General features: G+C 32.1%; 1 protein-coding gene across 1 annotated transcript in view; it reads right to left on the bottom strand.

The window, feature by feature from the left end:
- Nucleotides 1–17464, bottom strand: part of LOC136774330 (diacylglycerol kinase theta) — a 2104019-nt gene that overhangs the window by 1244925 nt on the left and 841630 nt on the right. The window contains exon 6 of the mRNA XM_066728589.1: nucleotides 11062–11218. Coding sequence (XP_066584686.1) covers nucleotides 11062–11218 — 157 coding nt within the window. The remainder of the gene's footprint in view (nucleotides 1–11061; nucleotides 11219–17464) is intronic.

Below are 17464 nucleotides of genomic sequence, written 5' to 3'. Positions count from 1 at the left end.
GATCTTGGGGGCCATTGGATTGGACCGTGCTTCCCTATCCATCTTCCTGTATATTTGGCATTTAAATATTCCAAGATGATTTTTGCCGTATGGGCTGGAGCCCCATCTTGTTGGAATGTAACGTTCCTCTGTGCAAAAAGAAATTTAACATTAATTCTAAAGTTTGTATTATAGTAATTTGAATGTATACTCAAATATTTAATTAAATTTACATTTTGCACCACCCTTCGGACTCTTGGGTCCACCTCGTCTTTCAATAATTGCAGATACTTATCGGCATTTAGATTGCCATCGATAAATATCGGGCCAATGATGCTATCTCCTATTATACCAAGCCATACATTGAGCTTCTGTTAGTATTGAGTATGACATTCAAAATTCTCGTGCGAAGTTTCTTGAGCCCAAACTCTTGTTTTCTGCTTATTGGGCGGGTGGACTAATACGAAAGTTGATTCGTCCGAAAACAGAATATCTTTTAATGAAATATCATTATTTTCTAGTTTATCTATCATAATCTTGCAAAAATTATGTCGTTTTACATAATCCGTTTCTTTTAACACTTGACAGTGAAAAAGTTTATAGGCTCGAAATTTGTTCGCTTTTAAAGTTTTCCGCACAGACGATACGGAAACTCCGACCTCCTTGCTAATTTTAATGAGCGATTGATGGGGATTATTTATAGCAGAAGTCCTAATTTTCTCCTTTACTATTTCGGACAAAGCCCTTGAAGGTCGTCTTTCCTTATGATGGCTACGATCTAAACATCCTGTCTCTTCAAATTTTTTAATAATTCGCTCAACTGCATATCTACTTGGGGTCGGGCGATTATCAAATTCCCTTTGGAATAATCGTGATATTTCTCTTATGGAAATTCCGCTATAATACCATTTAATAATTTGGATTTTTTCTTTTAAATTCATCATGTTTTAACACTGAAAAATTACATTAATAATTTGCTACTGCAGCGTTTTTTAAAATTGGAATTATTTATAAATAAGCAACGCAATACTCACGTAAAAATCCTTTTACTTTTTCTACTTCTTTTATAAGTCGGGGGGACCATGCATCGGTTGCTATTCAGCAATATCCATATTAATAAATATTAGTTAGGTTAATAAAAAGAAGGCTTGATTAACCTAACTAATATTTATTAATATGGATATTGCTGAATAGCAACCGATGCATGGTCCCCCCGACTTATAAAAGAAGTAGAAAAAGTAAAAGGATTTTTACGTGAGTATTGCGTTGCTTATTTATAAATAATTCCAATTTTAAAAAACGCTGCAGTAGCAAATTATTAATGTAATTTTTCAGTGTTAAAACATGATGAATTTAAAAGAAAAAATCCAAATTATTAAATGGTATTATGGCGGAATTTCCATAAGAGAAATATCACGATTATTCCAAAGGGAATTTGATAATCGCCCGACCCCAAGTAGATATGCAGTTGAGCGAATTATTAAAAAATTTGAAGAGACAGGATGTTTAGATCGTAGCCATCATAAGGAAAGACGACCTTCAAGGGCTTTGTCCGAAATAGTAAAGGAGAATATTAGGACTTCTGCTATAAATAATCCCCATCAATCGCTCATTAAAATTAGCAGGGAGGTCGGAGTTTCCGTATCGTCTGTGCGGAAAACTTTAAAAGCGAACAAATTTCGAGCCTATAAACTTTTTCACTGTCAAGTGTTAAAAGAAACGGATTATGTAAAACGACATAATTTTTGCAAGATTATGATAGATAAACTAGAAAATAATGATATTTCATTAAAAGATATTCTGTTTTCGGACGAATCAACTTTCGTATTAGTCCACCCGCCCAATAAGCAGAACACAAGAGTTTGGGCTCAAGAAACTTCGCACGAGAATTTTGAATGTCATACTCAATACCAACAGAAGCTCAATGTATGGCTTGGTATAATAGGAGATAGCATCATTGGCCCGATATTTATCGATGGCAATCTAAATGCCGATAAGTATCTGCAATTATTGAAAGACGAGGTGGACCCAAGAGTCCGAAGGGTGGTGCAAAATGTAAATTTAATTAAATATTTGAGTATACATTCAAATTACTATAATACAAACTTTAGAATTAATGTTAAATTTCTTTTTGCACAGAGGAACGTTACATTCCAACAAGATGGGGCTCCAGCCCATACGGCAAAAATCATCTAGGAATATTTAAATGCCAAATATACAGGAAGATGGATAGGGAAGCACGGTCCAATCGAATGGCCCCCAAGATCGCCCGACCTCGCGCCCTTAGATTTTGGAGTTTGGGGAATATTAAAAAATTCCGTTTATAATGGAATTGAGATGGAGAGCCTCGAGGAATTGAAGGAAAAAATTATTGTAGCATGTGAAACAATAAGAACATCCCAGATACTGCAGAACATATTAGAATGTTTCGAAAAAAGAATAGAATACTGTTCTGCAGTTGCTGGTGGTCTATTCGAGCAATATTTGTAGTGGAATAGTGCAACTATTATATATTTGTGAATTATTTGTTAATATTATTATAATAATGTTGATTTATTAAAGTATATTTTATAATAGAAATATAATTTTTCTATTTACATGTCAGATTTCTTAAACCAATATATACACAATTAACGAATCATTTAGTGAATAATACAAATTCTAAAGACATTCCTAGTTCCAAAGTAATTGCAGTAAGTACATGCGGTTTCGTTTGTAAATCTATCCGTAAAGTAAAAAGGAAATTTTGTGTTGAGTTGGTCGTGGCATGAATCATTTTGACGGAAAAAGTATACGGTAATCGTGTCTTCTAGATTTTAAAAACCAAAGCTATTTTACAAAGCACTTTTATTAACTTTCGAGATATACTGCAGCATAAATTTTTGTCTTGTAGAAGAAAATTTTGCATCGAAGACCTTCGAAGTAGGTATATACAGACATGTTTGCTGTTAATTATAGTAATGGTACTAATGACTGTGAAACATTGAATAATATCCTGCTGAATTGTGTGCGTAACGCATATTAACCAACAGCTTGGAATGCAATTGTGTTAACATTTAGACTTTCCATACAATATTTCTTTCCAGTGAATTGAAATGAGGCATTCAAATATTTGAAAAATTTTGCATGAATATAATTAATGTACCAAAATGTTCCTCTATGATTGTTCATGCTTCAGATTTTGTAATTATAGAGTATATTTAATATTTGATCAAATATTATGTTGAAACTTCAATAGTAGTATTATGTTAGGTATACACATTAAGTGAGTTACCTCATGCATAATAGATTTACTAACATTTCAAAGAGACTGCAAATAAAAAACAAAGATTAATCCAATCATGTAAAAATGATTTAAAAGTGTTTATTATTCTAACACATATCGGACTGTCAATCATGCAATACTTATCTGATCACAAACTGGACCATTCAGAACTTAACGAATCTTCTCTTCGCACATCTAGGGTATAAACTTCTTTCACACAGAATCACCATACGGCATTTGGCTCTTGAACCATCAACAGTATACTCATTTTCATTTATGTGGCTCTGAAAAACATAATATATATCAACAAATAGAAACTACATTTTGGATGAGTTTGTCAGGCTAAATAAGCACCTCCCTAAAAGATTAAAAAAGTCTCATAAAGCATATAAATTTATCAAAATTTATTTGTAAAGCTTCATCATGATGAATAATATACACACCCCAACCAACATTTCCATCGCAGTTTGGTACTAGTAAATGCCAACATTTTTGACTGCTTCATTAAAGCTCTATAATGCTAACATTTATATTTTGCCTTCTGCAAATGGGTGCGCAGTATATCATAAGGAATTGTAAATCCATGTTCTCGTACATTTTCATCATAATCAACCTTTCTTGATGTAGATAAATGAAATTTGGAAAAATATTTCAAGGACTACCTATTTGTTATTAAAATATGTAGTATTTTATAACAATTATAATAACTTCAAATGAAATTCAGCTCACCGCTTCTCATAGGACAAGATAAAAATCATTTCTGCAGTTTCATTCTATATATTCTATATGTTGCTTTGCATTTATATTGAATATATTATACCGGTTAATGTCATTTTCCAGAATTTCTTATTTCATTGGTATCCACCGTGTAACCATGATAATTTCCATCCTTTTTAAAGAGGCTAAAACGTATAATTGAGCATTAATAATACTGAGAATAATTATTTAGAACATTAAAAATTATTATTATTTTAATTATATATTCGGTTTATCTTTCACTGAATATCTTCATCACTTTTCTTTCATTACGTTGTCATTCTCCCTTTTAACCTCAATATCCTTTTCATCTTTCTTTTCTTACTGTCACTTTCTGTTTACGAATAGCATATAAACTGTCAAACGCGTCGATAATGGCGGAAGGATCTTACAGTTGTCATTTTTCTATTGGCAACGAGCAATTTTAAGTTGGCATTAAGAAAGATTCGCCAATCAGGGCGCTCAGATTCCATTCCACCGAGTGCTACAGTCAAATAACACGAATTCTCCTATGTCTCGCTGGTAGAAAACAACCCGGTATTTAAAATTTAATTATTATAAAAATATGAACGGAATTGATTGTGTGTGACTTGGATTTTGTGTTTTACGTGAACACAATTTATAAGGGGTGTGTTCATTAATTTATGTAAGTTTCTGCTATTTAATTTTGAATTTGACGAATTTATTTAGATTATTAAACTTTTATAAATATGGATTCGCAAAGTGAAAGAGTTCGTATACATTCGCGTCTACGTTCTAAGAGATATCGCGAAACTCAAAAAAATGCAAATGAAGAAATAGCATGTTGTTCTAAAAATTTGGAATTTCATGCCAATTTAGAAAAATATGAAGCTGTCAGTGATAGTGCAAAAAAAGAAGAAAATTTATCAGACAATGAAACTCATGAAAACACGGAAATTCTATTACCTGTAATTATGGAAAATGAAAATACTGATACGGATAATGATGTAGAAGATAATTATATGGAAGAATATATTGATTATGATTATGATGTTAGTACTGATGATAATGACGAGGAAGAATTGTACCTTGATGAAATAAATGACTTACCGAAATGGGCCATTGAAGAACGAGTAAACCAAAATCAGCTCGACAAGCTACTTAAAATTTTGAGGAAACTTTTACTGCCTAATTTACCAAAATCTTCAAAAACATTTTTACGGACACCTAATAAAACAAATATTGAAACATTTAATAATGAAGCAAAACGCGAATTCATTTATTTCGGTATCAGCCAGTCTCTTCAGGAGCAAGTAAATCTAAATGTACACCAAGAAAATATTCTAAATTTACAGTTTAATATAGATGGTGCATCACCTTTTAAATCAAGCTCCAGACAATTTTGGTACATACTGTGTAAAATTTATCATAAAGATATTAATTATCAACCATTTCAAATTGCTATTTATTCTGGTGAATCACAACCTTCGAGCGTTGATATTTTTTTACAAAAATTTATCGAAGAAATAAATATTTCACAAAAAGACGGTATACGAATTAATGACGCTCTATTTCCCGTAACTATTCATTCATTCATCTGCGATAGACCTGCTCGATCATTTATTAAAGTAATCAAAAATCATGGTGGTTTTTATGGGTGTGAACGTTGCACAGTTCGAGGACAGCGAATTGAAAATCGCACTGTATATATTGGAGAAAATTATGAAATTCGAACAGACAAATATTTTCGCGAGCAGAAGAATATCGATCATCACACTGGTATTTCACCATTATTAAAAATTGAAACAATAATAGATATGATAAACCATTTTCCTTTGGATTTTATGCATCTGTGTTGTTTAGGAATCACGAAAAAGATGTTAATTGACTTTTGACTAAATCCTGCAATGTCCACTCGACTTCGTATAACAGATAGAATTTCTTTATCCGAAATTTTAATTACTTTGCAACAACAAATTCCTATAGAATTTCAGCGTACCACTAGATCTTTAACAGATATTCGTAAGTGGAAAGCTACAGAAATTAGATTTGTTCTACTAGATTGTGGTCCAATTATTCTTAGAAAAATATTATCTCAAGATCTCTACAATAATTTTCTCCTGCTTCATGTCGCTCTTAGAATATTTTGCTCATCACAACTATTAGTTAACCATATTTATCAGGCAAACCTATATCTAAAAACATTTGTAAAATCCACTGAAAGATTATATGGGGAAAAAAGCCAAATTTTAAATATGCACAGTCTAATCCATCTTGCAAATGATGTTACAAATTTCAATTGTCCATTAAGCGACATTACAGCATTTCCATTCGAAAATTTTATTGGAAAAATTAATAAGTTTATCCGTAGTGGAAACCGCCCACTAGCACAAATAGCAAATCGATTAAATGAATTACATTGCATAAAGAAACCCGAAATGCGTCTTCCATCAAATATTGAGATTCTGCAAGAATATAAAATTGAAGAATTAATTTCCATTGAAAAAATTAAGATGAAACAGTTTTTGTTAACAACAAAGTCTCCAAATAATAATGTTTTATTACAAAATGGAACTTTTTTGGAAATTAATAAAATGTGGCGTTCAGTTAATTCGTTAGACATTAGAATTGAAGGGAGACATTTTAAAATAGACAAATCCTTATATAATTATCCATGCTATTCTAAAATGCTGAACATGTATAAAGTAATAGAAAAAGAAGAAACTGAAATATTTCCTTTAATACAAGTTGCTCAAAAAGTATTGATTTTTTACACAGGAAAAACTAATAAAATAAATACAGTTCTTCTTTTACATTTATAAATTACGCTTTTTAAAAATTAATGTAGAACTCAATACGAAAATTAATATTACAAAAGCTATGTGAAAACAAGCCATAACGATTTTATTTAAATATATAAACAACACTTATATCCCGTGCTGTATGGTTGATCTTGAAAGTAAGAGAGGGGGGGGGGGGGGAAGACATTTACTCTGTGTGCTATATGGGTGCGTGTTCCTGCTCAAACCTGCTCTGGCTTTGCTAGCTAGCCTGCATTTGCAGTATTGTGTTAAAAATTATCAAAAAGCACAATGACGTAAGTTAAAATCAGTTATTTTTAATTATTCACGTTTATTCAAAACATTAATAGTATTCTAATATTTTTAGGGAAACTAAGTACAAAATTGTACAGTTTACCTCAACGAAAAACTACACTAAAAAAAGTGTGGAAGTGGTACCATCAACGTGGATATTTTTTAATGGAGAATTAAAGAAATTATTTTGCAAATACCCAAAAGGACCCTATACTAAAGCTGTTTGTATAAAAATACAAAATATGACCATGAAAAACATGGATCCATTAGCAATTTGGTGTTTATTTCTTATCACCATTAAAGGTAGAGCAGGTAAGAAATTGTAATATTATTTATTGTGCCTTAACGGGATCCCTCACGCATGCTTTACCGACATTACAAGTCAATAAACAAATTCTTTTAATAAAAGTCAAATGCGAAGCAAATTGCAAAAACGGGCTTCTTTATGACAAGGTGCCAATTCTAACGAGTCAGTCGAGCTTAAAAAAACTCAAATCGGATGAAGAATAACGCTGTACCACTCTCCCGCGTTCTTGAAGTGGAAATAACCAAAAGTAACCTCTCTTCAAGAACGTAGCACAAATGGTACAGCGTTATTTTTCAACTAATTTGAGTGTTTTTAAGCTCGTTTGACTCGTTAGGACTGGCACATTGTCCAACAAACACCCGATTGTTCAATTTGCTTCGCATTTGAATTTTATTAAACTAATTGTTTATTGACTTGAACTGCCGATAAAGTAGGCGTGAGGGATCCTGTTAATGCATGCTTATTTTTAGTTTCAATGTATTATAATTTACAAAACCCGATTATAACCATTATAGTATTGATTGAAGTAAACTTGATTTTGTAAATTAGTAATGTATTAATACGTTCAAGTTTTCTAATTTATGCATGATATATTTCTTTTTATGCGTTCTTTTAGATACATATCTGGAAGCTGCAGAAGAGTTGGTAAAACTGGAAAAAGAAACTCGTGTATTTACTACAGATTCTGAAAAAGAAGTAACAGAACAGGAAAAGGAAGAAGAAAATTTATATAAAATTAAGTACCATAGAAAAGAACAAAAATGATCGAAAGTGCCATTGTTGGAGGACAATCCTAATGTTTTTAACAGTACGTAAGAATTTTTAAATATATTAAAACAGTTTTCAAAATGTATTGATTCTAATGAGCAATTGATATGTTTGCGTAACCTTTCCATACATATATATCTTTCATTTAACTAAAATTTTACAAATAATATGTAGAATTCATTCTATGAAAAAGATATTATTAAATATTCAGTTTAGTACTTTACGTTAAACAGTGTGTTATGAAAATATTGTGAAAAGATTATACTTTTGTTTAATGATATAATTTTTTTATATAGATTCTGAAGCTAGACTAAAATTATAGCTAGAGAATAAAAATTTGAAGGAGAAAATGGTTAAAGAAAAGAAGACTTACCCCTAATGGTGAAAATGATGCTACGAATAAGGAAAAAAAGGAGAGAAGTCATAAAGAAGTAAAGCAATTGACATTAAAAGTGCCATCGTTGGATGAAAATATTAATGGTTTTAATGGTATGTAACAATGTTTATAATTATAAATGAAATGTAAAATCAAATTATTTGACTTTTAAGCTTTTCCTCTCTTCCTCTCTTTTTTTCTTATAGAAATAGATTATATAACCACTTTAATGTAATTCTACATTCTTTTAGAAAATTTGAAATTACGTTAACTATTATTTTTCATAATTACTGTTTATAGTAACAAGTTCCAGTGATTCTAGTTCTGAAAATGCAGAATTTAATATACAAAATGAAGGTATGGTATCATTATTAATCTTCTACTTTGTTCGAAGAGAGCATTAAGTATATAGTTTTAATTTTTTAGCAATTTCTTCTTCATGTGAAAGCGAAAAGTCAAATGACACTGCTGTTCGAAAGAATTTGTTAGAAAAAGAATTATCAGACAATAGTTTGAAGAATGAAGGTATTTTTATTATGCTTTATACAATATATAACAAATTTAAAAATTTGATGAATCTTTATATTCTATAAGTAATTTTTTCTAGGTAATCTCATAGATCTTATGAAAAAGTTGTAAGCCAGTCAAAGTTACCAAATTGCTCAACTACAAAATGAATGAATTGAAATAAAACGAATGTTGTCTGCAATAATCAGAAGTACTGAAAACAATACAATGAATTATTATGCACCCGAAAAATATTATTATTTGCAAATTTGGAAAAAGAATATAATTTGAATTTACCATTGGAAACATTAAATGATTTAATAAAATTGACAACATGTTAAAATTAAATTAAGAATTTAACATTGATTTTGTAAGTATTTAAGAAAGATTTATATTGATATAATTAAGATTTTAGAAATTCAGTTATTCTTATCTTTTTAGGTCACATGTATTTCATTTTTCATTGAGCGGGATAAATTACAAAAAAGTCTCACCAGAATCCTAAAAAAGTTTTTTAAGCGCGATCTAATAATACAATTTACTGCATCTAAAAAAAAACAAAAAATAAACATATTTTTCAGGGGACACAGTTTTCCTTGTGCCTGCATAGTAATTATAATTTATTCATCAATTCATTACCTTAATTTTATATGATTATAATGATTAATATTTTATTTTTATAGGAGGAATTTTGAAAGAAAATAAAGAGGATACATTAGTCGTAACCGAAAAATTGTTTTTAAATTCAATTAGAAATGTAATAAATAATTCAAAAGATTGGGATGGCCACCGTATGTTTAGAGCAAAAGGTTAATCAGTAAGAGTTTTGGATGATGAAGAGGATCAATAAATCCTGTGTTTTAAAATATAAACATTATCTCTTTTTAATAATAAAATTGTAATAAGTTTATATTATAAATTCTAAGAAACATACTTACTTAAAACCATATATTTTAATGCAGAGAGAATTCGTCTTACTAATTAAAAATAAATACAATAAATTAACTTCGTTTATTTAATTAATATTTAAGTCCAAACTTATGCTAAATATATTTTATCTGCTCAATAACCAAAAACATTCCCTATTCAGGGGTTTTTGAAAATTTTGTACTAGAAAAATTAATTATTCTTTTACTTTCTATTATTGTAATAAATCTTCTCGAAATAAAGAGGAATTAGAATTATTTCTATTTGTTACCAACAAAAAATTGTTATAAAAATAAAAATAAAAATAAGAGTATAAATATAATTTGTAGTACTGAAATTTTTGAAAAATCTGAAACAGAATGAATTTGTGAACCATACATAGAATATCATATACTCAGTTTTATGTGGACCGGATGTGATAATCTGATCAGGAACCAATATGGCGTTTATGTATGGATCCCTGTCTGATACTTATATCAGGTCCACATAGTGCACGGCGTGACGATCCATGGTGGATCCATAAAGGATTTCCATTTTAGGCCCTTACATTTTACTCAGGAAATCCTGAGAAGGACCTAGTCAAATCCATAAATAAATTTCTGCTCGGGAGGTTTTCCGTAATTGCCCGGATTAAAACGACCTATTGTTCGTTCGTCGTAATAAGTTTTCGTTAGACGCCACGGCAAAACAGGCCGTTGTACATAAATATTTTTAATATTGAGAGAATTTATATACAACATTTTTGTTTAAATTTTATCAGAAAAATGAAAATAGTGAAAATTATTTCTCCAGCAGCCTCTCAAGAAAAATACAAAATTATATTTGATATTCAGTATTACCACTTTCCAAAAACAGTTTAATTTATAAATAGTGTACAACGAAAAAGTTGACATCATTAATTCCGAAAAAAATGTTATAGGCCATTTACTTATAATGCTATTATTATTTAAACTATTTGAAGAAAATGAGTTTTCTTATTTTATGTTACTAAAAGTTTACAGAATTCACCAAATAGGAATACATAGTTTCTTCAGTGAAGAATCGTCTAGACTTAGTACGAGTAACTTAGTTATTTAACAGTGTTTGTACAGAATTTTATAAAATTGACTTAAATACTTACGTGCCAGAACTTCTTTCCGCCATACTTGAACTCCAATAATAGCTTCCATAGGAACTTCAGTTCGAGGTATACTGACTGCATGCGGCGGTAAATAAATAGGTTCCAAATTACCGAATGAACATTCAAGAGCGATGTTTTTATAGCAATATGCATGAGACTGAAAATAAATGCCATTATTATTTCATAAATATATTTTATATATAATTAAGAATAAAAATAGAATCTTAAAAAAATCTAGCATCGCCTGTAAAAAAACGACAAGTACATAAATCATCAAGCGTAAATAATATACACTACTCACAAAAATTATCGAGACTACTTAATTTCACTGAAAAATTATCGATTTTCAAACAGCTATTACTCGTGAACAAATTATCGGAGAGAGTTCTAACTAGTATCAAATTGAAGCGTGGCATTAAAGTTTACGAATCTACATTGAAGTCGAGCATTTTTAATCGTGGTAGGTAAATAATTTTACAAAAAATTAAGACATGGTTTTTTTTTATTTTTTAAATAATGTTTGCTAGTTTATTAAAACTACAAAAATTTTTTATCGCATGTTTGCGATGAATTATCATAAAGAATGAACTTTTATCTGTAATTTGAGATTAGGAAGAGTATGATACCATTTCTTTTAACGAAGTTATAGCTAATTGAAGATGACAGTGCAATTTTTGACACTCTTTTAACTCATTTTGTAAATGAGCCAAGTCACTTATTTCGATTTTCCTAGAGCAGTTTTAAAATGTAAGACTTCGCCTACAAAGCACACAAATTTTAAGTACCATCAGTATATCTTATTGAATTTACATAGACTTAAATCTAACATTCTTTTTGATCAGATTACACATTCTCTACCGCTGTCAAATGAGTGCGATAATTTTTGTAACCACTTTCCCACTATATGTTTGAAAACACCTTATCTTCCTCTTTAATTTAAAAAAAAAGAGAACGTTCTACGTTTGGTTTACCGGAGATATCATTACTTAAACGATTGTGTCCATTGTGGTGATTTGCTGTCAGTATTAGCGTTACCCAACGTGCACCACGAGGAGGTTTCTGATCGGATTTGCACTTCATGTGTGTGTTTTCGTGTGCAGGCGGGCGCGCACGTTTAGTAGGTAGTATTTCCACCTCTTCTGTCGATTGCCTCCCTTTGGTCCGAGTCCAACTCTCTGGTTAAATTTAACCCGTAGTTAAAATGGTATAGTTTAAGTGACAGAAACTATACCATTTTAACTATGGGTTAACTTCAACCAGAGAGTTGGACCCGGACCAAAGGGAGGCAATCGACAGAAGAGGTGGAAATACTACCTACTAAACGTGCGCGCAAGAGCATACACGCACACACGTGCGCGCCCGCCTGCACACGAAAACACACACATGAAGTGCAAATCCGATCAGAAACCTCCTCGTGGTGCACGTTGGGTAACGCTAATACTGACAGCAAATCACCACAATGGACACAATCGTTTAAGTAATGATATCTCCGGTAAACCAAACGTAGAACGTTCTCTTTTTTTTTAAATTAAAGAGGAAGATAAGGTGTTTTCAAACATATAGTGGGAAAGTGGTTACAAAAATTATCGCACTCATTTGACAGCGATAGAGAGTGTGTAATCTGATTAAAAAGAATGTTAGATTTAAGTCCATGTAAATTAAATAAGATATACTGATGGTACTGAACCACTTAACCTACAATGACGGGTATAGCCCGCGTACGATGGTTGGGCCAAACGTAAATATTACGGGCAGAGCCCGCGTACGGCGATCGGGCCAAACGTAAATTTTACGGGCATAGCCCGCGTAGAGTAATCGGTCCAGAAGTGGATATTACGTGGAATATTTTATATGCAATTACAGCCTTACCCGTCATGTTTACGATTGGTCCCATCAGCGTGTTATACAAAGTCGTACGAATATCCTGAAAGCTGCGCGAGGTTGTATACGATTTCGGCCCAACATCTTCGAATGTAAATCGTAGGTGTTAAGGGGTTAAAATTTGTATGCTTTGTAGGCGAAGTCTTACTATTTAAAACTGCTCTAAGAAAACCGAAATAAGTAACTTGTTTCATTCACAAAATGAGTTTAAAGAAAGAGTGTCTAAAATTGCATTATCATCTTCAATTAGCTAGAACTTCGTTAACCCTTTCGGGACGGGTATATTTCACAATGTCGCCCGCGCTGGACGCAAAAAATTACGATATCTCAAATAAAAAATTTTGATTCTTCTGTTACATGAGATCTAAGCACCCCTGTCAAATTAAGAATTATGATTTGTTATGTCTATATGTGCCCGCAACGGAAAACACCCCTCATAAAATAGAATTTATGAACTGCTTTCTTTGAGTGCCCGCAATGGAGAACCCCGTTGTTTTGAAATCATAATGTCATATTATAAAAAGCAAGAACTTTGTAAGTATAATGACTTCGATTTAAAAATATCGTATTATAATTTATAGGCAAAAGGCTATGTTCGGGAGTCTCTACATGAACAAGATTGAGCGATTGAGGAATCGATAGAATCGAAACTCCTCTCCATGCTCCTCCGTCAAATGGCCTGCTGTCGTCTTCTTCCCAATTGGTTCACCAATCTAAAGTTATGCAATCGGTCACGTGTTACAATAGAGGGGAGAGTGGGAATGCGCTGGCGGGGAGAAAGGACTGAGTTCATTCGTACTTGTTCCTAGTTTAAATAAGCTTCGACGATTATTTACGTAACATTGTATTTTAATCTTTAATTCAATAAGTGTTAATTACATCCCAATAAATCAGGTAACGTCGAAAAAACGTTATAAATACGTTGCAGTGGTTGAAACAACGTTATCGTTGGAAAATTCAACGTTGATTTCATATTGCCAGAACACCAATTATTCTACTAACGTCTAACAAATGTGAAAAAAACGTTATTGGCTCAACGTTTTTTTCAATAACGAACACTAAACGGTTGAATTTTGTTAATTTCCGCTGTTTTTTAAACGTGAATATTTTCTTTAAAAAAATGTTTAAAAGACGTTATTAGAGCAACGTTTTCTTCTATAACAATAATTAAATGGTTTAATTGAGGTAATATTTCTAACGTGTTTTAGACGTTGATTTTTCAAAGAGAAATAACGTTTAACTTACGTTGAGGGAACAACGTTTTTCTCCATGACCTATATCAAATGGTTGACTTCAAGTAATTACCCAAACGTGTTTTTAACGTTGCTTTTTCAAAGAAATATTACGTTTAACTTATGTTGAAAAAACAACGTTTTTCTCCATAACCAATATCAAATGGTTGATTTTAAATAATTATTTAAACGTTTTTTTAACGTTGATTTTTTAAAAAAAAATTACATTTAATTTACGTTGACGGAACAACGTTTTTCTCCATGACCTATATCAAATGGTTGACTTCAAGTAATTATCCAAACGTGTTTCTGATGTTGATTTTTCAAAGAAAAATAACGTTTAATTTATGTTGAGGGAACAACGGTTTTCTCTATAACCAATATCAAATGGTTGACTTCAAGTAATTATCCAAACGTGTTTCAGATGTTGATTTTTCAAAGAGAAATAACGTTTAATTTACTTTGAGGGAACAACGGTTTTCTCTATAACCAATATCAAATGGTTGAGTTTAAGTAATTACCCAAACGTGTTTTTAACGTTGATTTTTCAAAGAAAGATTACGTTTAACTTATGTTGAGGGAACAACGTTTTTCTCCCTAATAAATTAGCTAACGTTAAAACGGTTGATATAATTTTATCGTAGAAAAATTCAACTTTGATTTTTTGTTGCCAAAAATACGCGAATGCTGCTAAATTTAATTTGATGTTTAAAAAACGTTGATAATTCAACGTCTTGTTGAATAACCAATCATATACGGTCGATAGTAGGTCATTTTTATAATGTGATTTAAACGATCACTTTCTTCTAGATAAACAACGTATAAATAATCTTAAGAGGACAACGTTTGCTTCAATAACTAATAATACACATAAGTAGTTTGGTCATTTTTCTACTGAGGTTTAAACTTTAGTTTTTTACAGAAGAGCAACGTATAAATGACATTAGTAAAGCACCGTTTCCTTGATAAATCTAAAATCTACGTCTGCCATTACGTTATTATAATAACGCAATTATAACGTTATTTTAATTAGAAAAATATAGTATACATGACGTTAGCTGAACAATATTTATTCCAATAACTATCAATAGACGTATACCATTTGGTAATTTTTCTAACAAGCTTTAAACGTTAATTCTTCATTAGGAACCGATGTACATAAATGACTTTATTGAATTAATTTCTATATGCTATATATGGTAAGAAACTGTTTATGTGTAACAAAATAGATGCCACTTTAATTAGAACAATGTTTATTTAAAATTATTATAATAATTCTCCATTTATTATAGAATATAATAGTGAAAAATATATTTTTGGAGTTGCATGTAATTAACTATAGTTAAAGATAACATGGACTGTTTATAAAAAGGAATCAAAATAAAATTATAAAAGTATAATCATATAAACATTTTTTAATATTTACTTCTTTTCTCTTCTCTAGCTTTGGAATATTTTAACCAATCTTTTATGGGTTTCGCTACGATTAAATTCCCTCCTTATCATCCGGGAAAGTGTTTCGTACTATTTCTAAACCATAATATAAAGATTTAAAATTAATGCGTGAATCTCATAGTTACAAAATCTATAAAGAAGTGATTTTGGTTAGTAATATTTCCTTACCATAAATGACATTTAATATGTTAGTTTTTTCAAAACTTTCTTTCTCCGTTCCCTTCCAGTTGTACAACATGCCTTGTTTATCACTCATTATGAATTTTAATATTCTTCCGGTGCAATTTTCAGGAGAAGTACCCCCAATGGCAAATAATCTTTTAATCTATGGAAAATGATATTAATAATATAAATTCATCCTTTTTAAATTAAAACACTTTTGAAATGCTTAGGTTAAGTTGTACATTAATATCGCATTTTGAAAGAATTTTTCATAAAGAAATAACTTTTAGACCTTTAATTTTTCTTTATATTTCTATTCTTAATTAAGTTATAGGTGAGTGTCTTTAACGTAAATATGTTAACCTGTGAGGTGCTAGCCAAGATTCCTTTGAGGTTTCATATTAAGATTGGCTGCGTGTTAACTTCTTAGCGATTATACAGGACACGAGGGATCGGAAATAGCCGTAAGACATAGTCAATTTAGGCAAGAACTGAAGGATTATTGAACAGCCCCTGTGATTTTACATGTTTTTAAGTAGAATTTAATCTAAAAATATAGTGTAGAACCCTCATTTTGCGTGGAAGGTAAAATAAACCAGTAAGTGTTAGACAGAGTTTGTAACGTTATTCCCGTCAGTGTGAGGGGCCACTCACACTACAGGTTTTCTCATTACTTTCGCCCGTCCTTTTCCATCGGTATCAGGGCGCCAGTTGGTCAGTCAGGTGGCCAACAAATCTACGTTATCAATTGAGTCTTCCGACTCCATTCTTTATGCATCCAATACGGCCCTGCGGCTATGCATTTGGACGGTAGCGGTAGCCAGGGTCGCTCAGTATGCTAGGTCGTGGAGAGAGGGGAGGGTTCCTTACGGAAGTCCGAGCCTCGCAGACCTATCTGCTGAGGGGCATACATTTATCCCTCACCACCCACACACAGGTGTTGGTGAGGAGTGCGGGAACATGCGATATCATTGCCAAGCATAGAGTTTGCCAGGAGCGGACCACCACGGAGGCAATGTTCGCGGCTCGTCCAGCCATAGCGCAAGCCTATGGAATGACGGAGGGCTCCGGGATACATTCCAACGGGCTAACTACGCCCCTGCACAACTCACTATGCGTTGGCCGGTAATCAGTCGTGACGTACGGGCAGGCTGGCTTATAGCACACGCCTCACGTACGCGAACCGACCCATGGCTGCTGAGTGCCGCGTCACGCGCTCACCAGCACGCACGGACACATCAGCACAGTCCTGTGATCGCGTTCCGACTGCCTGCTATGGCATTCTGCGCACGACATTCGCGCAGCCTGCTTGACGCGCGTAACCAGCGTTCAAGCCAGACTCGATGTTCTATCTCCCCTCCTCGTGGGGACTTATAGACACGGTCATTCTTTTAGGACTCCCCGAGGCCGCTTCTCCTTATCTCAGGTTGCCTGGGTTGTTTGGCATGGCCCTGCCTTACTTCCCAGGACAACCTGGACAACGTTTTCTGGACCGCCGGTCTTTTCATCCGGGCCTCTGCCTGTCAACGGGGTCTATCCTTGACGTTAGCTATAATCTACTCGTGAGCCTATCTCACGAGTCGGTAACGTAGGGATTAATAATATTCACTATTCGGTAGCTTTTATACTTTTTATTCGGTATCTCGCATACGTAACAGGGAACTTCGTTACAA

This window comes from Prorops nasuta, unplaced genomic scaffold, assembly GCF_024137725.1.
Source record: "Prorops nasuta isolate Cenicafe-Biocafe unplaced genomic scaffold, Cenicafe_Pnas_1.2 PNAS00001, whole genome shotgun sequence".
NCBI lineage: Eukaryota > Metazoa > Arthropoda > Insecta > Hymenoptera > Bethylidae > Prorops > Prorops nasuta.
The sequence above is the reverse complement of the archived record's forward strand: the minus strand, read 5'-3'. Positions and strand labels throughout refer to the sequence as shown.